Raw genomic sequence first — 15,108 nt, 5'->3', positions numbered from 1 at the left:
TGGCAGTGTATGATATACAACAACAAGACGGCGACCAATCCGAGAAAGAACATATGAAATGTGGAACAAAGCAATGGGTGCAAGAGACAAAATGTGGGAAGACGGATGGCGAGCAACATCACAACAACTCAAATACACAATCGACGAAAAACACCTGCAAATAACGTAGGATACAATCGAGGGCATGATACAGAAACAAACGTAAATCGTGACGGGCATAGCGGTCATGACGTATCTTCGCCACCTACAAATAGTCATTCTTCGCTCGATCCAGACTCGACGGTAGTCGCCCGCGAAGACGGTGGCCGGGACGTTGCCCGCGATGTTGCCCTCGACGTAACCCGCGATCGCGTCCTCCGCCTCGTGCGAGTCCCCGCCTCAGCCTCGGCCTCGCGTGCCTCCTGCTCCTGGATCTCTCGCTCGCTCATCGGGTATCGCCGCAGGCACTTGAGCTCGAATATGCACGGGAGCGCGCCACGGCACAGCTCCTTGACGAACCCCTCGTTCGCGACAATTCCGCCGAACATCGTGTCCTGGCCCAGCCAGTCGAAGCGCAGGAGCGTCTGCGGGAGGCGCCCGCCCGGGACGCCGTGGGCAGTAGAGCGGTTGTGGTAGAATGCCTCGGAGAGTATGCGCTTCTGCGACTCCGGAGCGAGGTCAAACTGTCGCTGCGAGACACGCCCGTTCATGTACGCGTGGACGGCCTCGATCACATCCCCACAGGTCACACCGAGGAGCGGGTCCGACGCAGGCACTTCGATTGGCCAAGGGATCGACCGTGACATGAGCCGCAGTGAAGTCACGCGCGGCCAGGTCGCTGGTGCACTTCTGCCGTTCGACCACGAGCGATGTGGTGGATCGGACGAGCGTACACATTGCGCTGTCGAGAAGAGCATATTCCATTTGATGTAATCACGGTCCTCTGCGTCCGGGGGAGGCATGAGCAGCGGATTGACCTCTACACGGGCCTTCACTTTTTTGACTAGCATGGGGTCAAGGACCGGACCGTCTGCGCAGCGATGCAACTATTAGCAGAAGTGCCTGCGGGGAGTGCGCAATCACGTACAATGTGGGCCCTCAGCAAACCGATCGACCTTATCCACCTCGATCGCATCATGTGGTCGGACAATCCTTGGCGGAGGTGCCGCCGCCGGTGGTGGAGCTTGTTGGGGTGGCTGCTGTGGCATCCCTTGCGGAGGGAGCCCCGTCTGAACATACGGAGTGGTAGGCCAACCTCCAGGCACCGCGCCGGGCATTGCGTATGGCGTGAACATCTGCATCATTTGCGGCTGCATCATTTGCGACTGCATCATTTGCGGCCACATATGTGGCATAGCACCAGGTGGGTAGCCCTGCGGTAGTGGTTGTTGAAATGCATTGTACGCCGTGCCGGGTGCCGTGTAAGGTGTCTGGGGATGAGAAGATTGAGGGGAAACGTGTGAGGGATGGGCATAGGGTGAGCCGACGACGACGCCGCCCGTGGGAAAGCCAGTCCAGTCTGCAGGCATGCCGCCATTGCCTACGGGAGCCATGGGTGAGCCACCACCCTGTGGCGGGAGCGCAACTGGCGGGATGAAGTAGGACCCCGGCGGCCCGCCCATTGGGCCGACGAAGGGCGAAAGGTATTGACCGGGCTGCACCCATGGTGGAGCCCCACCTTGTTGTTGGGGAGACATTGGGATGACGGGAGGGCGTCCTGGAGAAGCTACACCTTGGGACCCGGGTGCGGGAGGAACGACAGGGCTATACTGCATTCCTGCCATAAGAGCTGCCGTCGCAGACCTGTACGCAGAGCTCAGGCGCACGCAGAGAAGGTGGTCAGGATGTGTCACACCTAGGCAGGGTAGCTGTGCGCGACGCTAGATCCTCCCGACCTGAGGCTATGTGTGAGTCTGACTCGAATTGAACGCGATACGAATGCTGATTAGATCACACAAGAACAGCAGCGAAAGGCCTGGCAGCTACGGCGTGTCTAGAGGGAGAGAGCGGTACAAAAACAGCCAACCGCAAAGCCAACACGCCGCAGCAGATCCTGAGTAGCTCCGGAGGACTGAAGAGCGAGAATGGCGTGTGCAGCAGGATCTGACAAGTCGCTGACGGAGGCGCTGAGCATTCCGCCTCGCGGACCCCGGGTTGGCATGCAGTGCGAGCATGGCCCACGCAGCCAGTCGATGGGCGGGCACGAGCAGACCGGCCAGCACAAAACATGGGGAGAAATCGCATGACATTGGAAGACCTCAAGGAGATGGCAGTCGCCGGTGTACGACCACTATCTGGAATACTGGTAGCCAGCAAGCCGCGTAGAGAGCGGCGGTCTCGGGGTCTCCACCCGGCTGCTGCCTCATGGACATTGCATGGCCGGCTGCAGCAACTGCCCTCCCTTCTGGATCTTCGAGACTGACGCGATAGGTCGGCTTCTGTACTCCAGTGTTTGTAGACGCAATCTCCATCTTGAGACCCGGAAACGGCTGAACGCACCATGATGCGACGACCGCGTTACCGCACGTGTTCGTCGAGGGCGGTAGTTGCGAACAGTCAGGGGTGTAGTCGGGAATGGAGGCCCATATGGGTAGAGCCCAACCCAGGAATACAGAGGGTTAATAGACCCGGAAATATTGAGATATAATATCGGGAATATGGGAGGATATTCGCTTCGTCTCAAGCTCTAGCAGAGGCCTGAGCAGATGAACGTAGAGAGGAAGAAATTGATTGCCTATGGCTTGCGAGTGTCCCTTATATATGCATAAGAGCGCAAGCAACGTCATGACAGGGGACGAAACAGAAGCATCACTACGCAACTGTACAAAAAAGGAAACCCTCCTTCCATATCGGGTCGGGAGCGAAGGAACCAGTGTCCAATTACCCGCCTTCATCAACTTTTTGTTAGTGCTTAAAGACTGAGATATGAATCATAATATTACGCCCGTTCATTTGTGGTAGGCACTCTGTGACTTTCTGCACGACGAGTGGGAGTGACGTCATCCTACAAGCTCGTGTCGAGAAGGTTAGCTACTTACTTGAATGAGTAACTTAATATACAGAATACTTTCGATGCCACTTACTGAGGTCCATGCAGACGGCGGTCCAAGCGTAAGCATGGTTGCAAACTCCATATAAAAGCGACGACGTTGATGTGGAGGAACCCGGGAGCTCTTCGCATCCAAGTCCACCGGGCACACTCGTGGTCCCCATACATAGCCTAGAATATCACGGAGGCAATCATTCCTCCTCGACGGTCTTCAATCAATGGATCTGCACAGCTTGTACGAAGTTAAACTCTGCACCGGCGAACGCTCGGGGATCCCAATGGCGGCATCGGGCTTCATCAAAGCAGCATCTCTCCGGAAGACCGAGATTCTCGGCTTGAGAACATCGGGGTGTGGTGAATTTGACCTCTGACCGACCGACTAGGAACACCGACGCTGGCCTCGGGGATCTCGATCGTTCGGCAATCGACACTTGTTATTGTGTTCGACTGTGTGTAATGCACCCGGGTGTACCTGGCACCTATATGTATCATTAGTAGATGCCAACGTGGACATCTTACCCACCATCGTGGAGGAGGTAGTACAATTCGGGCCCGTCAATGTAACATCGGCTCAACGTAAATCACGCCGACTGTTGATCGCTTGTCTATGCTAAAAGCCTGCAGGGGACATCGAACACATGTCATCAACTTTGGTAGATAAACAACGTGCTCTAGAGATTACCTTTTGACACCCATTCCTGCATGAGGCTTGGAGGCGTTTGACAATAAGCAAGTTAAGCGCCCATATCTTGACAGCGCCTACCGAGTATCATGCACAGCCACCGACTTCGTATCTGTGCTCAACAGCTACCACTCGGCCTGGCACCAACGACACAGCTTTTTTATCCTCCTGTGGCGCGATATAAACTGTTGTCTACTTCTCAGATGCCAGTGAAGATTAAAAGATTGCTGACGTAGCGGACCGCATATAGTGCGTGCTTTAGTTTTGCTAATTCCGGTTGAGCGCGTTGTCCTGTGCCGAATATTACATGCATGCACATACGGTGTTGGGGCTGTGCAGGGTGGATGCCCAATGGGCTTTTCTTTCCTTGGGCTGGTAGGATGGGGAGGCCGGACGAGGGCGTAACAAGGAGCCTAGTGCGTAATTGACCCAGCATACTGATCCAGACCTGGACACCTGATTCAAGCGTCTGCGAGAACCCTCGGCAACGGTGGAATACGTTGTTGAACAAGCTCGATATTGATATCTCTTTTTATAGCGTCAACAACGAAGACTAGTGATTGTCCCGTTCATCACGCGGTCTATGGTATAGCAGTAACGCAGACTTGCCTTAATCCAGCGGTTCAAGCTCCTCCTCCTCGAGTACCCATGACATCTCCGTCAATGGCCACTTCGTTGAGCCAGATATTTAGGCAGGAACGTGGCAAAAGTTCGGAAGATCCCAACATTGTCGTATGACGAGAGCATGCAATATCAGGCACGGGGCTCATGTGTCGTAATTCCCCGTAAGTGATCTTGGCGACGTTGATCAATTTGGCATGAGCGTTTGGTGCCGCATTCCTCCTGCTTGGCTCCTCCCCTTGGTGTATTTAAAGACAGGGCTGGCAGCCCAGGGGGCCCGTGTGTGCCTGGACATAAGCTCTAGTGCGTAGTATGACGCTCCTCACAGGCGCTATCGACGGGATGCGTAATCGGCGGTTTCGCCGCCGCAGTGACGACGAAGGCCATCAGAAGTCCAATCCTATCAATTCATGTCGTAACCCGCAATATTAATTTCTGACCTCTCGGCTGGTCTGAGCCCCAACATGCTGCCGAGCATACCACGTCAACGCTGTGATCATGATCCGACATCCTCGCGGTATAGCGTGAAGCTACGCTTTATGCCCACCTGGGGCTGTCAGGTGCGCATTGTTCGCGTTGTTCGACACTTCACTTGCGGGGCAGTGTAACAACTCAACAGCTGCTACGTCCCCATCTAGGGCTTGCTGGCGACTAATTGGCTGCTGCTGCGGGAAGCTCCGCCATAACTTGGAAGACAACCTGCTCATAAGTCACTGGTGTCTAGACAGAGGGTTCCACGCTCGCGGATACTTTGCGTGGGAGGTCATACCAGCCCTGTGTCCCACAACTGTCTAAGGCCGGCTATATACATTCGATCATCACCGGAATCGACGATGTTGTCTCCTTGCGTCAAATCGAATGCATATAGCTATTTTGAAATAGATGTTGAAGCAGGGGCATGCTCGTGGGTTCTGGTGACTGGCAGATCCGTTGTGAACTTTGTACGTCTTCTCATACGTAATTGATATTCGAAGAGACTGATGCACTTTACCAGATAGCGACTTCCCATGTAATCTGGGATGATAAGCAAGCGAGAAAGAGTCGTTGCGCTGATGTTTTGTTTGACTCAATTAATTGACCCTCTTGACTTCACAGGTCATCCGTGCCTATACGAGCCTAGGCATGCCTAGCCCAATCCATTTCAATATTGACGTACTGCCCCAGAAGGCATTCAAGTGTCGCAGGTGTAGCCTCATGAGACCAAGGACCTTAAACTGTCCTTCGACGGTATGTCATACATGCACCAACACGTCTATAGCAAGCGTTCTTACTGTCAAACGACTGTCCCCGTTCAGGGGCGTCGAGTGGAACCCGTGCTCTGATCCGCTGTGTAACGGATCTGTCGGTTTGTCCCAGCATTTGTTGACTTAGTTCTCGCACATTTTGCTTTTTGGTGCAGTTACTGCGAGTCCGTCATCCGACTTTATCGCCCCTTTCTATTGCAAGACGTCGATCTCTGTTGTTCTCCCATGCATGCTCATGATTAGCAAACGTGGGGACGAATCGATGATTAGAACGGGCGGCGCCAACTCAAGGCTGACTATGTTCCCGTATCTCGCGGAACGGCCAGACCATCAATGAACTGCGCACCCACCATTTTCATTGCCGATTGATACACACATCAATTTATATGCGGACGCCCCGACAATGTTTGTGCATTCGCGGCCGCCAGTGGCACCCTTCTCGCGGCTGCATGTGAACAAAAACTCCGGATGTTTTAAACCAAATGACAGCGTCAATCTGAATCATGATGCGGCTGCTTGCGTAACATCAGATTTAGCCCGCATCTTTCGTTTGCACGCACGAGCAATATTATCTGACAGGCTTAAGCATCGGAGCACGCGCTCTTCCCGCTGACGAACTGGTTAGCTCTTCACGTGCTTGCATCACTGCGATACTACCTCTAGTGTCTTTCTACCATTTCAGCAATGCGTCGTCCATCAGTATCCTTCAGACACCAGACACAATGCCACTTCCCATGGGCAATTCTAGAGTGTCTTATACACACACAATGCTCTCAGGATGATTGATAGTTTGAGGACGACCTTCAGAATCATCACACATCCGAAGCCCGATTATAATCCCAATGTCGAAGCAAATCTGGTCCGTTGCCACTTGTTCCACCACGACCATACTTATTTATAGGCAGACCATCTCATATCACACAGATGTTAATCTGGTGGCCTGGAACGGGCTTAGGGGGAAAGCTTGTGCAGTGTACAACTGCTCACTGTCCAGCATGCTCCCTTCAACATGCAGTGCCTCACGTCGGATCTCGATCACAACTTAGATGAAGCCTGAGGCTGCTGCGGACAATGCATCAATCCGCGCTCCACTGTGGAGAGATTTCGGTTTTCGTAAAGTATGCGTTGTGGGTATGGTCCCGTCTAACTTTGGTGACGTGTAACATATACTTCTCGCTATCACGAACAGCTCGAGCTGTTGCATCGCACGAAGCAAGCGACCCGTCCGGCTTATCGGGAAACAAGATCTCCACGATCAGAGACGCCCATACAAGCCGTGTGTAAATTTCGATTCCGTTCCGGGATTCTGATCCATAACGGCGACAAGATTTCTTGCACTTCCGTCTTGTCGGACCTCCATGATGCGTCAGAAAGGCGCCACGTGGCGCGTTCGTCCTCATGCAGTGATAATCCAACAATCATCTACAAGCTAACACATCTGTTCTTACGGAAGCCTCGCCACGACGCAAACACTATGAGCTTCCTAGAACTATTTTCCCCCGGAGATCGGCATTCCAGCTACAAGAACCGCATGTCCGTTTGGAACAACTTATCCTGCTCTCCAGTCGTTCTCACAAGCGTGTTGTAATGTCATCAGCACGAGATTACTCGGTCCCAGTGACACCCTTCAACCTCTCGTATCAGAATGGTACGTTTTCCCACCCTTGTTCTCTTCCGCTTATGCTTAGCTGCCAATTACACACGTTATCACCCTAAGTTGTTCAAGTCAAGCAGGGCCGTGTCATGCCTACCTGCAGAGCTTGGGATGCAGATTGCGTAGCCAACCCTTGCGATCCGAAGATGTGTAACTCGATTGCCGAATTGAGTTGCAAGATGATCTCCCACCATTTGCCGATCGACCATTTTCACAGGAGACGCGGAGCCTCGATGTCGCAGAACTCAATGCCATCTTCTCGTGGCCAATTGCCTTCTGATTGATGCGCGCTGGGCTCCTAGCAGCTCCGTGTGATAGATCATTCGAAGTCAGGCGCGCTTGTCGCACCAGAACCCGGGGGGTGTCACTGTCCCAGACAAGCTGTTGGACCGTGGGCGGCACGATAAAACGATCTTTAATCGGAGAGTTCTCTTCCGCCCCCTCTTGAGAAGTCCACTCCGCGCTTCTTGCTATCCACCACCCGCAATGGCTACCACGGCTGATTCTGCAGGCCCAGCACGGACTCAGTCGGCGTCCACGTACTCAGAGGACCAGCTCCCTGAATTCACACCTATGCCATGGTACGTCAAGATTCTCACAACTTCATGAACAGCTCTCATGCGCTGGCACAGGACTCTGAGTGAGATTCGCGCTGCTATCCCTGCACATCTCCACGCGCGCCAGACGTGGAAGGGGATGCTCTACCTCTTGCGTGACATCCTAATGGCAGCCATTGTATGGAAGCTCGCGCTCTACATCGATCCTTCGTTCAAGAGTGAGACTGCCGTGCGAACGTTGACGCCGGTAGGAGCGGAAGCCGCACGCTGGGGCGCCTGGCTTGTTTAGTATGTGATCTTACTAGTGTAGTCAGGCGCTGCGACTCACAGCAACCTAAGTTGGTGGTTCCAGGGTCTGATCTTCACAGGGATCTGGGTGATCGGGCACGAGGTGGGTACTTGACAGTACGCAACCTTACTTGACCCCTTCGCTTATATCAGTCTTAGTGCGGTCACGGCGCATTCTCGTCCAACAAGCGTATTTGCGATATCATTGGATTTGTGAGTAGCACGTCGAAGTCAAGCGGGGTTCACGTCGGTGGCTGATATCTACATTGAATAGATTACGCACACGTTCCTGTGGACACCCTACTTCAGCTGGCAGATCTCTCATCATCGTCATCACAGCAATCATGCGTCCATGGAGCGCGACGAGGTATATGTGCCCAAGACACGCGCCGACCTGGGCATCCCTAAGGAGAGTGAGGGTGCAATCGACTATGAGGATTACCTCGGCGATACACCAATCTACACGTTGTTTGCGCTTATCCGACAACAGGTTTTGGCCTTCCCGGCATATCTTCGTAAGTTTGCTTCTTCGTATTAACAATGGTTAGATTCACAGCAGGCTGTTAGTATTCAACGTCTCAGGGCAGAAGAACTACCCGAAATGGACCAATCACTTCGATCGTACGTAAGCGCCGTGTCGAGGCATGACCCACGTCCTAATCTCGTTCACAGCCAATTCTATTCTTTTCACGAAGAGGCAGCGCAATGCCGTCATCATGTCGAATATCGGCATCGCTACTATGGTCTACATTGTGCTCGAGGCCAGTCGCACCTGGGGCGCGAGTGAGATCATGAAGTACTATGGCATCCCATGGCTGTCGGTCACTCACTGGTAAATTATATCTGTCGTGACGTTTATATGATGAGGTTAATCAGGCGACTAGGTTCATCATGATCACTTACCTTCACCACACGGACGTCGAACTCCCTCACTACCGCAACGGACAGTGGAACTTCCAGCGGGGCGCTGCGGCGACTGTAGATCGTAATTTCCTCGGCTGGCAAGGGCGCTTCTTCCTGCACGATGTCGCCCACTTCCACGTCATTCATCACTTTTTCCCTATGATGCCCTTCTGTGAGTGTCTTGCTTTGAAATGCGGTGCGCCTGTCAGGCTGACGATGTGCGGCAGACCACGGGCCTGAGGCAACGAAATATCTCAAGGAGTTCATTGGCGACCACTATCGGTATTCTGATAAGCCCGTGTTCAAGGCGCTCTGGGACACGTACAACAATTGCCAATTTGTCGAAGATGAGGGTGCGTCATCTCCTGAATTTGGTAAAGCCGGTGCTGATCCTGCGCCCGTATAGGTGACATTCTCTTCTACCGTGACCGCAAGGGCCAGGCGCGCGTACGCCCCGCTGAGCCCTTCAGGGAATCCACTATATCAGCGAGCGTGTCTCGTTGATCTTCAAACCACCGTATACAGTTCAGAAGTGTATCATCGCCGGATTGCCCTGGCGCCCTTGCTTCTACACTGTTCATCTATCGTTCACGCTGTCTTACCACGCTATGTTCTGTGTTTCGGTAGCCTGTCGGCATTACTTGTTCCAACACTGATGTCTCCTTAGAACCCCTCTCCCCCCTTGTAACCGCAGCATGATGTTGTATGCCTTGTAATCGAGGCATCTTTTGTACTGGTATGGGTCAGATAATCAGTGTTGTTGTACGACCATCACCGTAATGCCATTTTCACGATTCCATGATCTCACTTCTCTATTCAGTCTCCTAGACTATCTGCGTCTCATATCATGATGTAATCTGTCGCTACTGGTAATGCATCGAGACGAGGTCCCATCACTCTGGTTATTCAAAAGGAAGAGATCGGTGTACAATCTGGCGATGTCACAGTATGTGTGCGCAAGCGTGAAGGAGGGCTGAAAATGCAGCTGCTCTCATTGGCGACATCTTGCCATTATCGAAAATTCAGCAAACACCACTAGCGGCGAAACCCCACATCCCGGCCCGGGCGTTTACTTCTTCCAATGCGCTGTGTAGATCACCCCAAGCCTCGAGGCAGTCTCAGATCAGCCATGTGTCCGGACGGTGACACGGACAATCCACGCCACCACATGGGCATCCCGCGAATGGGTGATCAGAAGTATGTTGCTGGCACCGCATGTTGGCGGCTAGCAAAATTACGAGAGCTCCCTGTCCGTCCGTCGCGTCGCGTCGCGCGCGACGGCTACACTGCCGCGGCATAGTTAGAGCCCGGCAGCTCGTGTTTATTAAGGGACTCGATCAGAACCACCGGATGGAGAGCGGAGGGAAAACCCAGGCACCAGCGCAGCAGGGAAGATGATCTGATGCGCAGCAAAAATACAACATTGGCGGTAATCAGCGGAGGACGAGTAGCGTTAAGTGGATACGTCAAAACAGTGGAAGTGAGGCGGATAGCACGGTTGATAGACACCAGAAGACGAACAAAGATCAGGGAATAAAGTACAGACAGGCAGTCAGCAGGCCCGCGATAGTCTGGGAGCCATCAGTAGTACTGGCTGAGGGAAAGAACGAAGATGTTCGGCGCAGAATAGCCCAATCGCTGTTTCACGTATGAGTCTCGCTTATGGAGCTTCTCGAAGTACTGCCTCTCGCGGAGCCAATCTATGGAACCAAGTATCAGCAGCGTGTAGAGATGGTGCACCGGCAACAGAGAGGAGGAAGAACATGATGGACACACCTGCGCGCTTTAGACGGGGCACAGCAGTGGGCGCTGGGGAGTAGTAGGCGGACCACCCGGAACTTGCTGTACCGGATGCAAACCGCTTGATCTGATCCTGGACGCGCGGAGGGAGCACCTCAAGCTCCTTGTCAGTGACAGCGTTGTCCGTGTAGCTGTCGTGGGGGGTAAGCGCGCTCTGTATTGTGCGCTGCTCGCAGATACTCACTCTCGCCAGAGCGTTGTGCAGACATCGCTCAGTGTAACACCTTGTGGGTTCTTCACGATAGTACACCACGGGCTCAAATCTGTGACTATGATGAGCTGATCGACACGCGGCAGTGTCGCTGGCTCGTCTTTCGCGGTGAAGGGGATGTCTCGATCGCGTGCGTCCGCGCTATAGCCTGTCGTCGAACCTGTGCGGGGCGAGATGATTGAAACCCTACATCACACCAGACGGACAGCTGATCGGAACTCACCAGTCACAATGTTGAAGATGAGTTGAAATCCACCGTCTGTAGCGGAGAGGATAGGATGCAGCTCGAGGTCAACGCCGTCTAACATGTACAGATCCGTCTGTGTAAGTACGGGTCCGTCTGTTTTGATGCACCATGATCATTCAGTACCAGCCCCGGAAAACCTGTTCGTGACATACATGAGTTCCCCACTGCCCATTTTCCAACGCTGTCTGTCATGGCGGCTGCAGCTCTAGCAGTAGTCACAGGCGTCCAAGGTATAGGGCGCTGAGTCCGCGACTTAGATGAGAGTCTGCGGATAAGCGAGGGTATGAAGGTCGACAGTTCCACAAGTATGTATAAGCGGATATAATGCCTGCAGAAAACCACAAGCCGCTGTACTATAACGAGGCTGTATCGAGCAGAGAACAGGAATGGAGTCAGGTGGCCTCGAGGCCGTGCGCGGGGCAGTGGCGCCTACATATCAGATTGCACACCGCTAGGACCGTCCGAGCCAGTACGATTTTGTCGCAGTAGCTCGCAAGCCTCGCGAAGTTAGATACTTGTCAAGAAAGACGTTTGGGCAGCAGAATGGTCGTAGTACATTTTACAAAGTCAAGCCAGCAAATGCTTCAACACCGCGCCAGCAATTATCACCCGCATAGATTAGATTAGATGTTCTGTAGTGATCGGGTCTGCTCAGTGCTCAGTGCCTACCACCATCTCGCCGCGAGGCTCGCTTTACAACCCCCATCTATATTCTGCAGTATGGCACCCAAAGGAGGAAACGCTAAGAAGGAGTCAGGCAAGGCAAAGAAGGCCGATAACGAGGCCAAGAAGGCAGCAGCCGCAGACGCAGAAAGGGTATGCAGATTTCAAGTCAACGCATCTAGCAAAACTCACTCGACTGGGCTTCCTGGTGATATAGGAAAGACAAGAGGCATCTAAGTGGCAGGACGGTGGGAAGGCTAGCAAATCTTCCAAGGAGGAGAAGGAGGAGAAGCGGCGCGCCGAGCTCGCCCGCAAAGCTGAAACTGCCCGCCTCCTGGCTGAGGAGGAGGCGTCTGCCCCGTCTAAGCCCAAGCCCGCCCCGAAGGCGGGCGCGAAGAAAGCAGCGGCGAAGAACGTCAAGCCCGCCGGTCCTGGCGCCATCGCTGCGGGCGGCGGCCTTGGATCGGAGTCGCCCAAGGAGAAGGAGGAGAGACCGGAGGAGCCGCAAGAATTTGCTGCGACTGGCATTGACAATGCCATCGATCTTCTTGAGGTAGTTACGGCGAAGATGGACAAGGCTAGTGTCGGCACGCAGGCTGCTGGGCTGGAGAGACACCCAGAGGTACAGCATGATCTCATCGAATCGCTGACCAGCGCAACTCACGTTGTTATTCGCACAGCGACGATTCAAGGCTGCGTTCGAGGCTTACAAAGAACGCGAATTGCCAAACCTCCGAGCTGAGGTATGCAATCTACTACGTCCTGTCATTGATTCCAGCGTTGACATGCTCGCCTATTAGCACCCTGGTTTGCGAATGCAGCAGTACCAGGTGGGCAGTGCTTTGTTCTGACTTGCTCACGGCACTACTCACGCCTTGTGTAGGAGCTTCTATACAAGCAGTTCCAGAAATCCCCTGAGAATCCGTACGTCGATTGACACCCGCGAGCATTGTGGTAACTCATTCTTGTGCTGTTCCTTGGCAGGTTCAACCAAGTTACGGTTTCATACGATGCCTCTAAGGAGGAGAAGGTCGATGCGCTTCAGAAGAAGAATGCTGCTGTCGCAGAAAGGCTCCGGGCTTGAACTTGTGGCTGTGTCGAGGGACACCTGGCTGCGCGAGCTCTCTGGCCCTCCTACTCAGTTAGGCCAGGGCCCGTGCTTGCCGAGCGAGGCGATGGCCGTGTTCACATGTTGCTGTGTGGGTGAGAATCTGATTCGTCGCTGTATGAAATGTTTGACCACATGGACGTTTGCCGATGTAGGATAGATCGTAGCATCCTGTACAAGTGAAGTGTATTGACAATGCCAAGGCACTAATGCCGCCATGTTAAGCGGAAGCTCTATCATTCTGATTACGACTCTGTAAGTATTCGCAAGACCTTCCTAAAAGACCGTCTCGGAAGGTCTGTGCGTGTCACCTTCTACCTATTGGCATTGTAAGCAAGACCTTCTGCTGCAGAGCCTCTGCTGCGGGCGCTTGGACCTGTGGTATTCAGAGGCCCGTGAGAAACTATTTGCATGACGTAAGCAGGGCCATTATTTTCTGCATAAGTTTCGCGCAGGTCTCTGCTCGACGGTCACCACCGTTTACCACGACCGCCACGACCGCCACGTAAACTGTTGCTTTGAGCAAATCTGATACTATGGCAGCACATCGCTCGCCCTCTGCGCCATCGTCACCGACGCCTCCATCGTTGACAAGCAATTCGGGACCGCCAACACCGCAGCGCACGAACACGCTAATCATCACTCAGCTGCCTCCTGCATTCTTCGAGTCAGTGGTTCTCGAGACGATGCACCACCACTTCGCCACGTATGGCTCCATATACGCGTGGGCTCCTATCAAATCGTTCGCACGAATAGTATTGGTGTACTATTCGGAAGACGATGCAGAGCACGCGAAGCAGGAGTGTGACTATCTCATAGTCGGCTCCCATAACGAGACGTGCGTTTCACTTTTTTTGCTGTTATTATATGCATCTCATTTTCCTAAAGTCCAGTGACTACGCTGAGAGTATTTCGCGCGGATCCGACACCAATTGTCTCCGTGACTGGCGAGACACGCAACGGTAACATATACCTTCGCCCCCCAGAGCACGAGAAGAACTTCCTCATATCGCCACCGGGCTCCCCACCAGTAGGCTGGGAGCCCATCCGCGAGGAGCCGCCGAACGCAACGCCGCTCGCGGAGGACCTCATCGCTGCGCTGCGTCGACTGCAGCTCCAGGAGGAGCAGCGCAACAAGGTGCCAGGTGTTGAGGTGCTCCTCGAGCCACAGGATGGCGTCGGCATTGGCGTATATGTCGAGGACTGCGATGGCGGTGAGGGCGGCGCCGCCGTCGAAGAGGAAGAGCAAGATTGGGCATATGGCGAGCTATCGCCCGCGCGGGCCAAGTGGAAGCCTATACCGACGGCGCTCCCGCCGATGTCCGTGGCAGCATGAACTTCTCATTTTGAGGGTGAGTGTCGCGTTCTCTTGTTACCTTGTCTCTTTCCATCTACGTGATGATAAAATCTCAGACCTGTACCGATATCGTAAGATAATATGCGGAGAACATAGATTGCCAATTAATTTCTGACTTCGACATGTGTTAAAACGAGCGTCTTGATGAAGATCACTGACATCGCTCTGTATCTGCAGGCAACTCCACCGCTTTTCCCGCTTTCCGCCGTTATCTGAAACCAATCCTGGTGAGTTATATTGTTTGATACGTGTACACGATGAGAACCTTCAGACCTGTTCTGATCCTATCGGGATATGGAGAAAAAACCTGTTGCCAATTGTTCCTTCTGATACTTTCTCTATATTCGTGGTATAGTCAATGTGATGCTGACTCGCTTCTTGCCCAGACTGACACCGGAATATTATTTGTACTATGGATGCCTCCTGCACATTCTATCATACGCTACTGCTATTCGACCATTGGATCTCTGTCACATGTACTCCCCCTGCATCATCGTTGTGTATAAGTTGGACTCTCGCAGCTATTCTCGGACTGGATCGTATTTTATCGTTTGATCAATCTCGTTCGGCTTGTTTTCTGGGTATTCGTTATGAAGTAATTTTGCTCTTGTATATACTGGCATGCATACCAGCTCTGCTAGAATAGATGGTCTTCCGTGACGCGAGCGATGTCTTTAGCTTAGCCTGAATAATAGAAGGTTTCTATACTGTATCGCGGGAACGATGTGAGAGAGTCTGGTCAAGG

General features: G+C 53.2%; 5 protein-coding genes across 5 annotated transcripts; 3 read left to right on the top strand and 2 right to left on the bottom strand.

Annotated features, from left to right (window-relative positions):
• Positions 1-254: 254 nt before the first annotated feature.
• POSPLADRAFT_1160393 (hypothetical protein) lies at positions 255-1,187 on the bottom strand (the record flags this gene model as incomplete). The annotated part of the gene is made up of 2 exons (XM_024487541.1): positions 255-1,009; positions 1,067-1,187. 2 exons carry the CDS (start codon positions 1,185-1,187, stop codon positions 255-257), a joined length of 876 nt encoding a protein of 291 aa, XP_024333049.1.
• Positions 1,188-7,715: 6,528 nt separating this feature from the next.
• Positions 7,716-9,782, top strand: POSPLADRAFT_1186751 (hypothetical protein; the record flags this gene model as incomplete). Its single annotated transcript, XM_024489241.1, has 10 exons — positions 7,716-7,810; positions 7,862-8,074; positions 8,126-8,177; positions 8,234-8,287; positions 8,349-8,589; positions 8,642-8,695; positions 8,747-8,906; positions 8,959-9,149; positions 9,205-9,330; positions 9,384-9,782. 10 exons carry the CDS (start codon positions 7,716-7,718, stop codon positions 9,479-9,481), a joined length of 1,284 nt encoding a protein of 427 aa, XP_024333048.1. The 3' UTR covers positions 9,482-9,782.
• Positions 9,783-10,370: 588 nt separating this feature from the next.
• On the bottom strand, positions 10,371-11,542 carry POSPLADRAFT_1042002 (hypothetical protein). The gene is made up of 5 exons (XM_024478013.1): positions 11,388-11,542; positions 11,212-11,328; positions 10,962-11,148; positions 10,754-10,908; positions 10,371-10,677 (listed from the first exon to the last, which is right to left on the bottom strand). Exons 1-5 carry the CDS (start codon positions 11,425-11,427, stop codon positions 10,559-10,561), a joined length of 618 nt encoding a protein of 205 aa, XP_024333047.1. The 5' UTR covers positions 11,428-11,542; the 3' UTR covers positions 10,371-10,558.
• Positions 11,543-11,910: 368 nt separating this feature from the next.
• POSPLADRAFT_1175309 (hypothetical protein) lies at positions 11,911-13,234 on the top strand. Its single transcript, XM_024488341.1, has 6 exons — positions 11,911-12,051; positions 12,116-12,520; positions 12,579-12,641; positions 12,699-12,728; positions 12,782-12,822; positions 12,883-13,234. Exons 1-6 carry the CDS (start codon positions 11,956-11,958, stop codon positions 12,980-12,982), a joined length of 735 nt encoding a protein of 244 aa, XP_024333046.1. The 5' UTR covers positions 11,911-11,955; the 3' UTR covers positions 12,983-13,234.
• Positions 13,235-13,542: 308 nt separating this feature from the next.
• On the top strand, positions 13,543-14,342 carry POSPLADRAFT_1160509 (hypothetical protein; the record flags this gene model as incomplete). Its single annotated transcript, XM_024487555.1, has 2 exons — positions 13,543-13,844; positions 13,895-14,342. 2 exons carry the CDS (start codon positions 13,543-13,545, stop codon positions 14,340-14,342), a joined length of 750 nt encoding a protein of 249 aa, XP_024333045.1.
• Between the last annotated feature and the right edge of the window lie 766 nt (positions 14,343-15,108).

This window comes from Postia placenta (genome assembly GCF_002117355.1).
Source record: "Postia placenta MAD-698-R-SB12 unplaced genomic scaffold POSPLAscaffold_24, whole genome shotgun sequence".
NCBI classification, from domain to species: Eukaryota; Fungi; Basidiomycota; class Agaricomycetes; order Polyporales; family Adustoporiaceae; genus Rhodonia; species Rhodonia placenta.
The sequence above is the reverse complement of the archived record's forward strand: the minus strand, read 5'-3'. Positions and strand labels throughout refer to the sequence as shown.

Bases quoted from the DNA above. Each gene is read 5' to 3' on its own strand.
- POSPLADRAFT_1175309 (XM_024488341.1), top strand. From the start codon at position 11,956: ATGGCACCCAAAGGAGGAAACGCTAAGAAGGAGTCAGGCAAGGCAAAG. The intron at 12,052-12,115 runs GTATGCAGATTT...CTGGTGATATAG, and splicing joins CAGCCGCAGACGCAGAAAGG to GAAAGACAAGAGGCATCTAA. The intron at 12,642-12,698 runs GTATGCAATCTA...CTCGCCTATTAG, and splicing joins TGCCAAACCTCCGAGCTGAG to CACCCTGGTTTGCGAATGCA.
- POSPLADRAFT_1042002 (XM_024478013.1), bottom strand. From the start codon at position 11,427: ATGACAGACAGCGTTGGAAAATGGGCAGTGGGGAACTCAT. The intron at 11,329-11,387 runs GTATGTCACGAA...GCATCAAAACAG, and splicing joins ATGGGCAGTGGGGAACTCAT to ACGGACCCGTACTTACACAG. The intron at 10,678-10,753 runs GTGTGTCCATCA...TTGGTTCCATAG, and splicing joins GCCCCGTCTAAAGCGCGCAG to ATTGGCTCCGCGAGAGGCAG.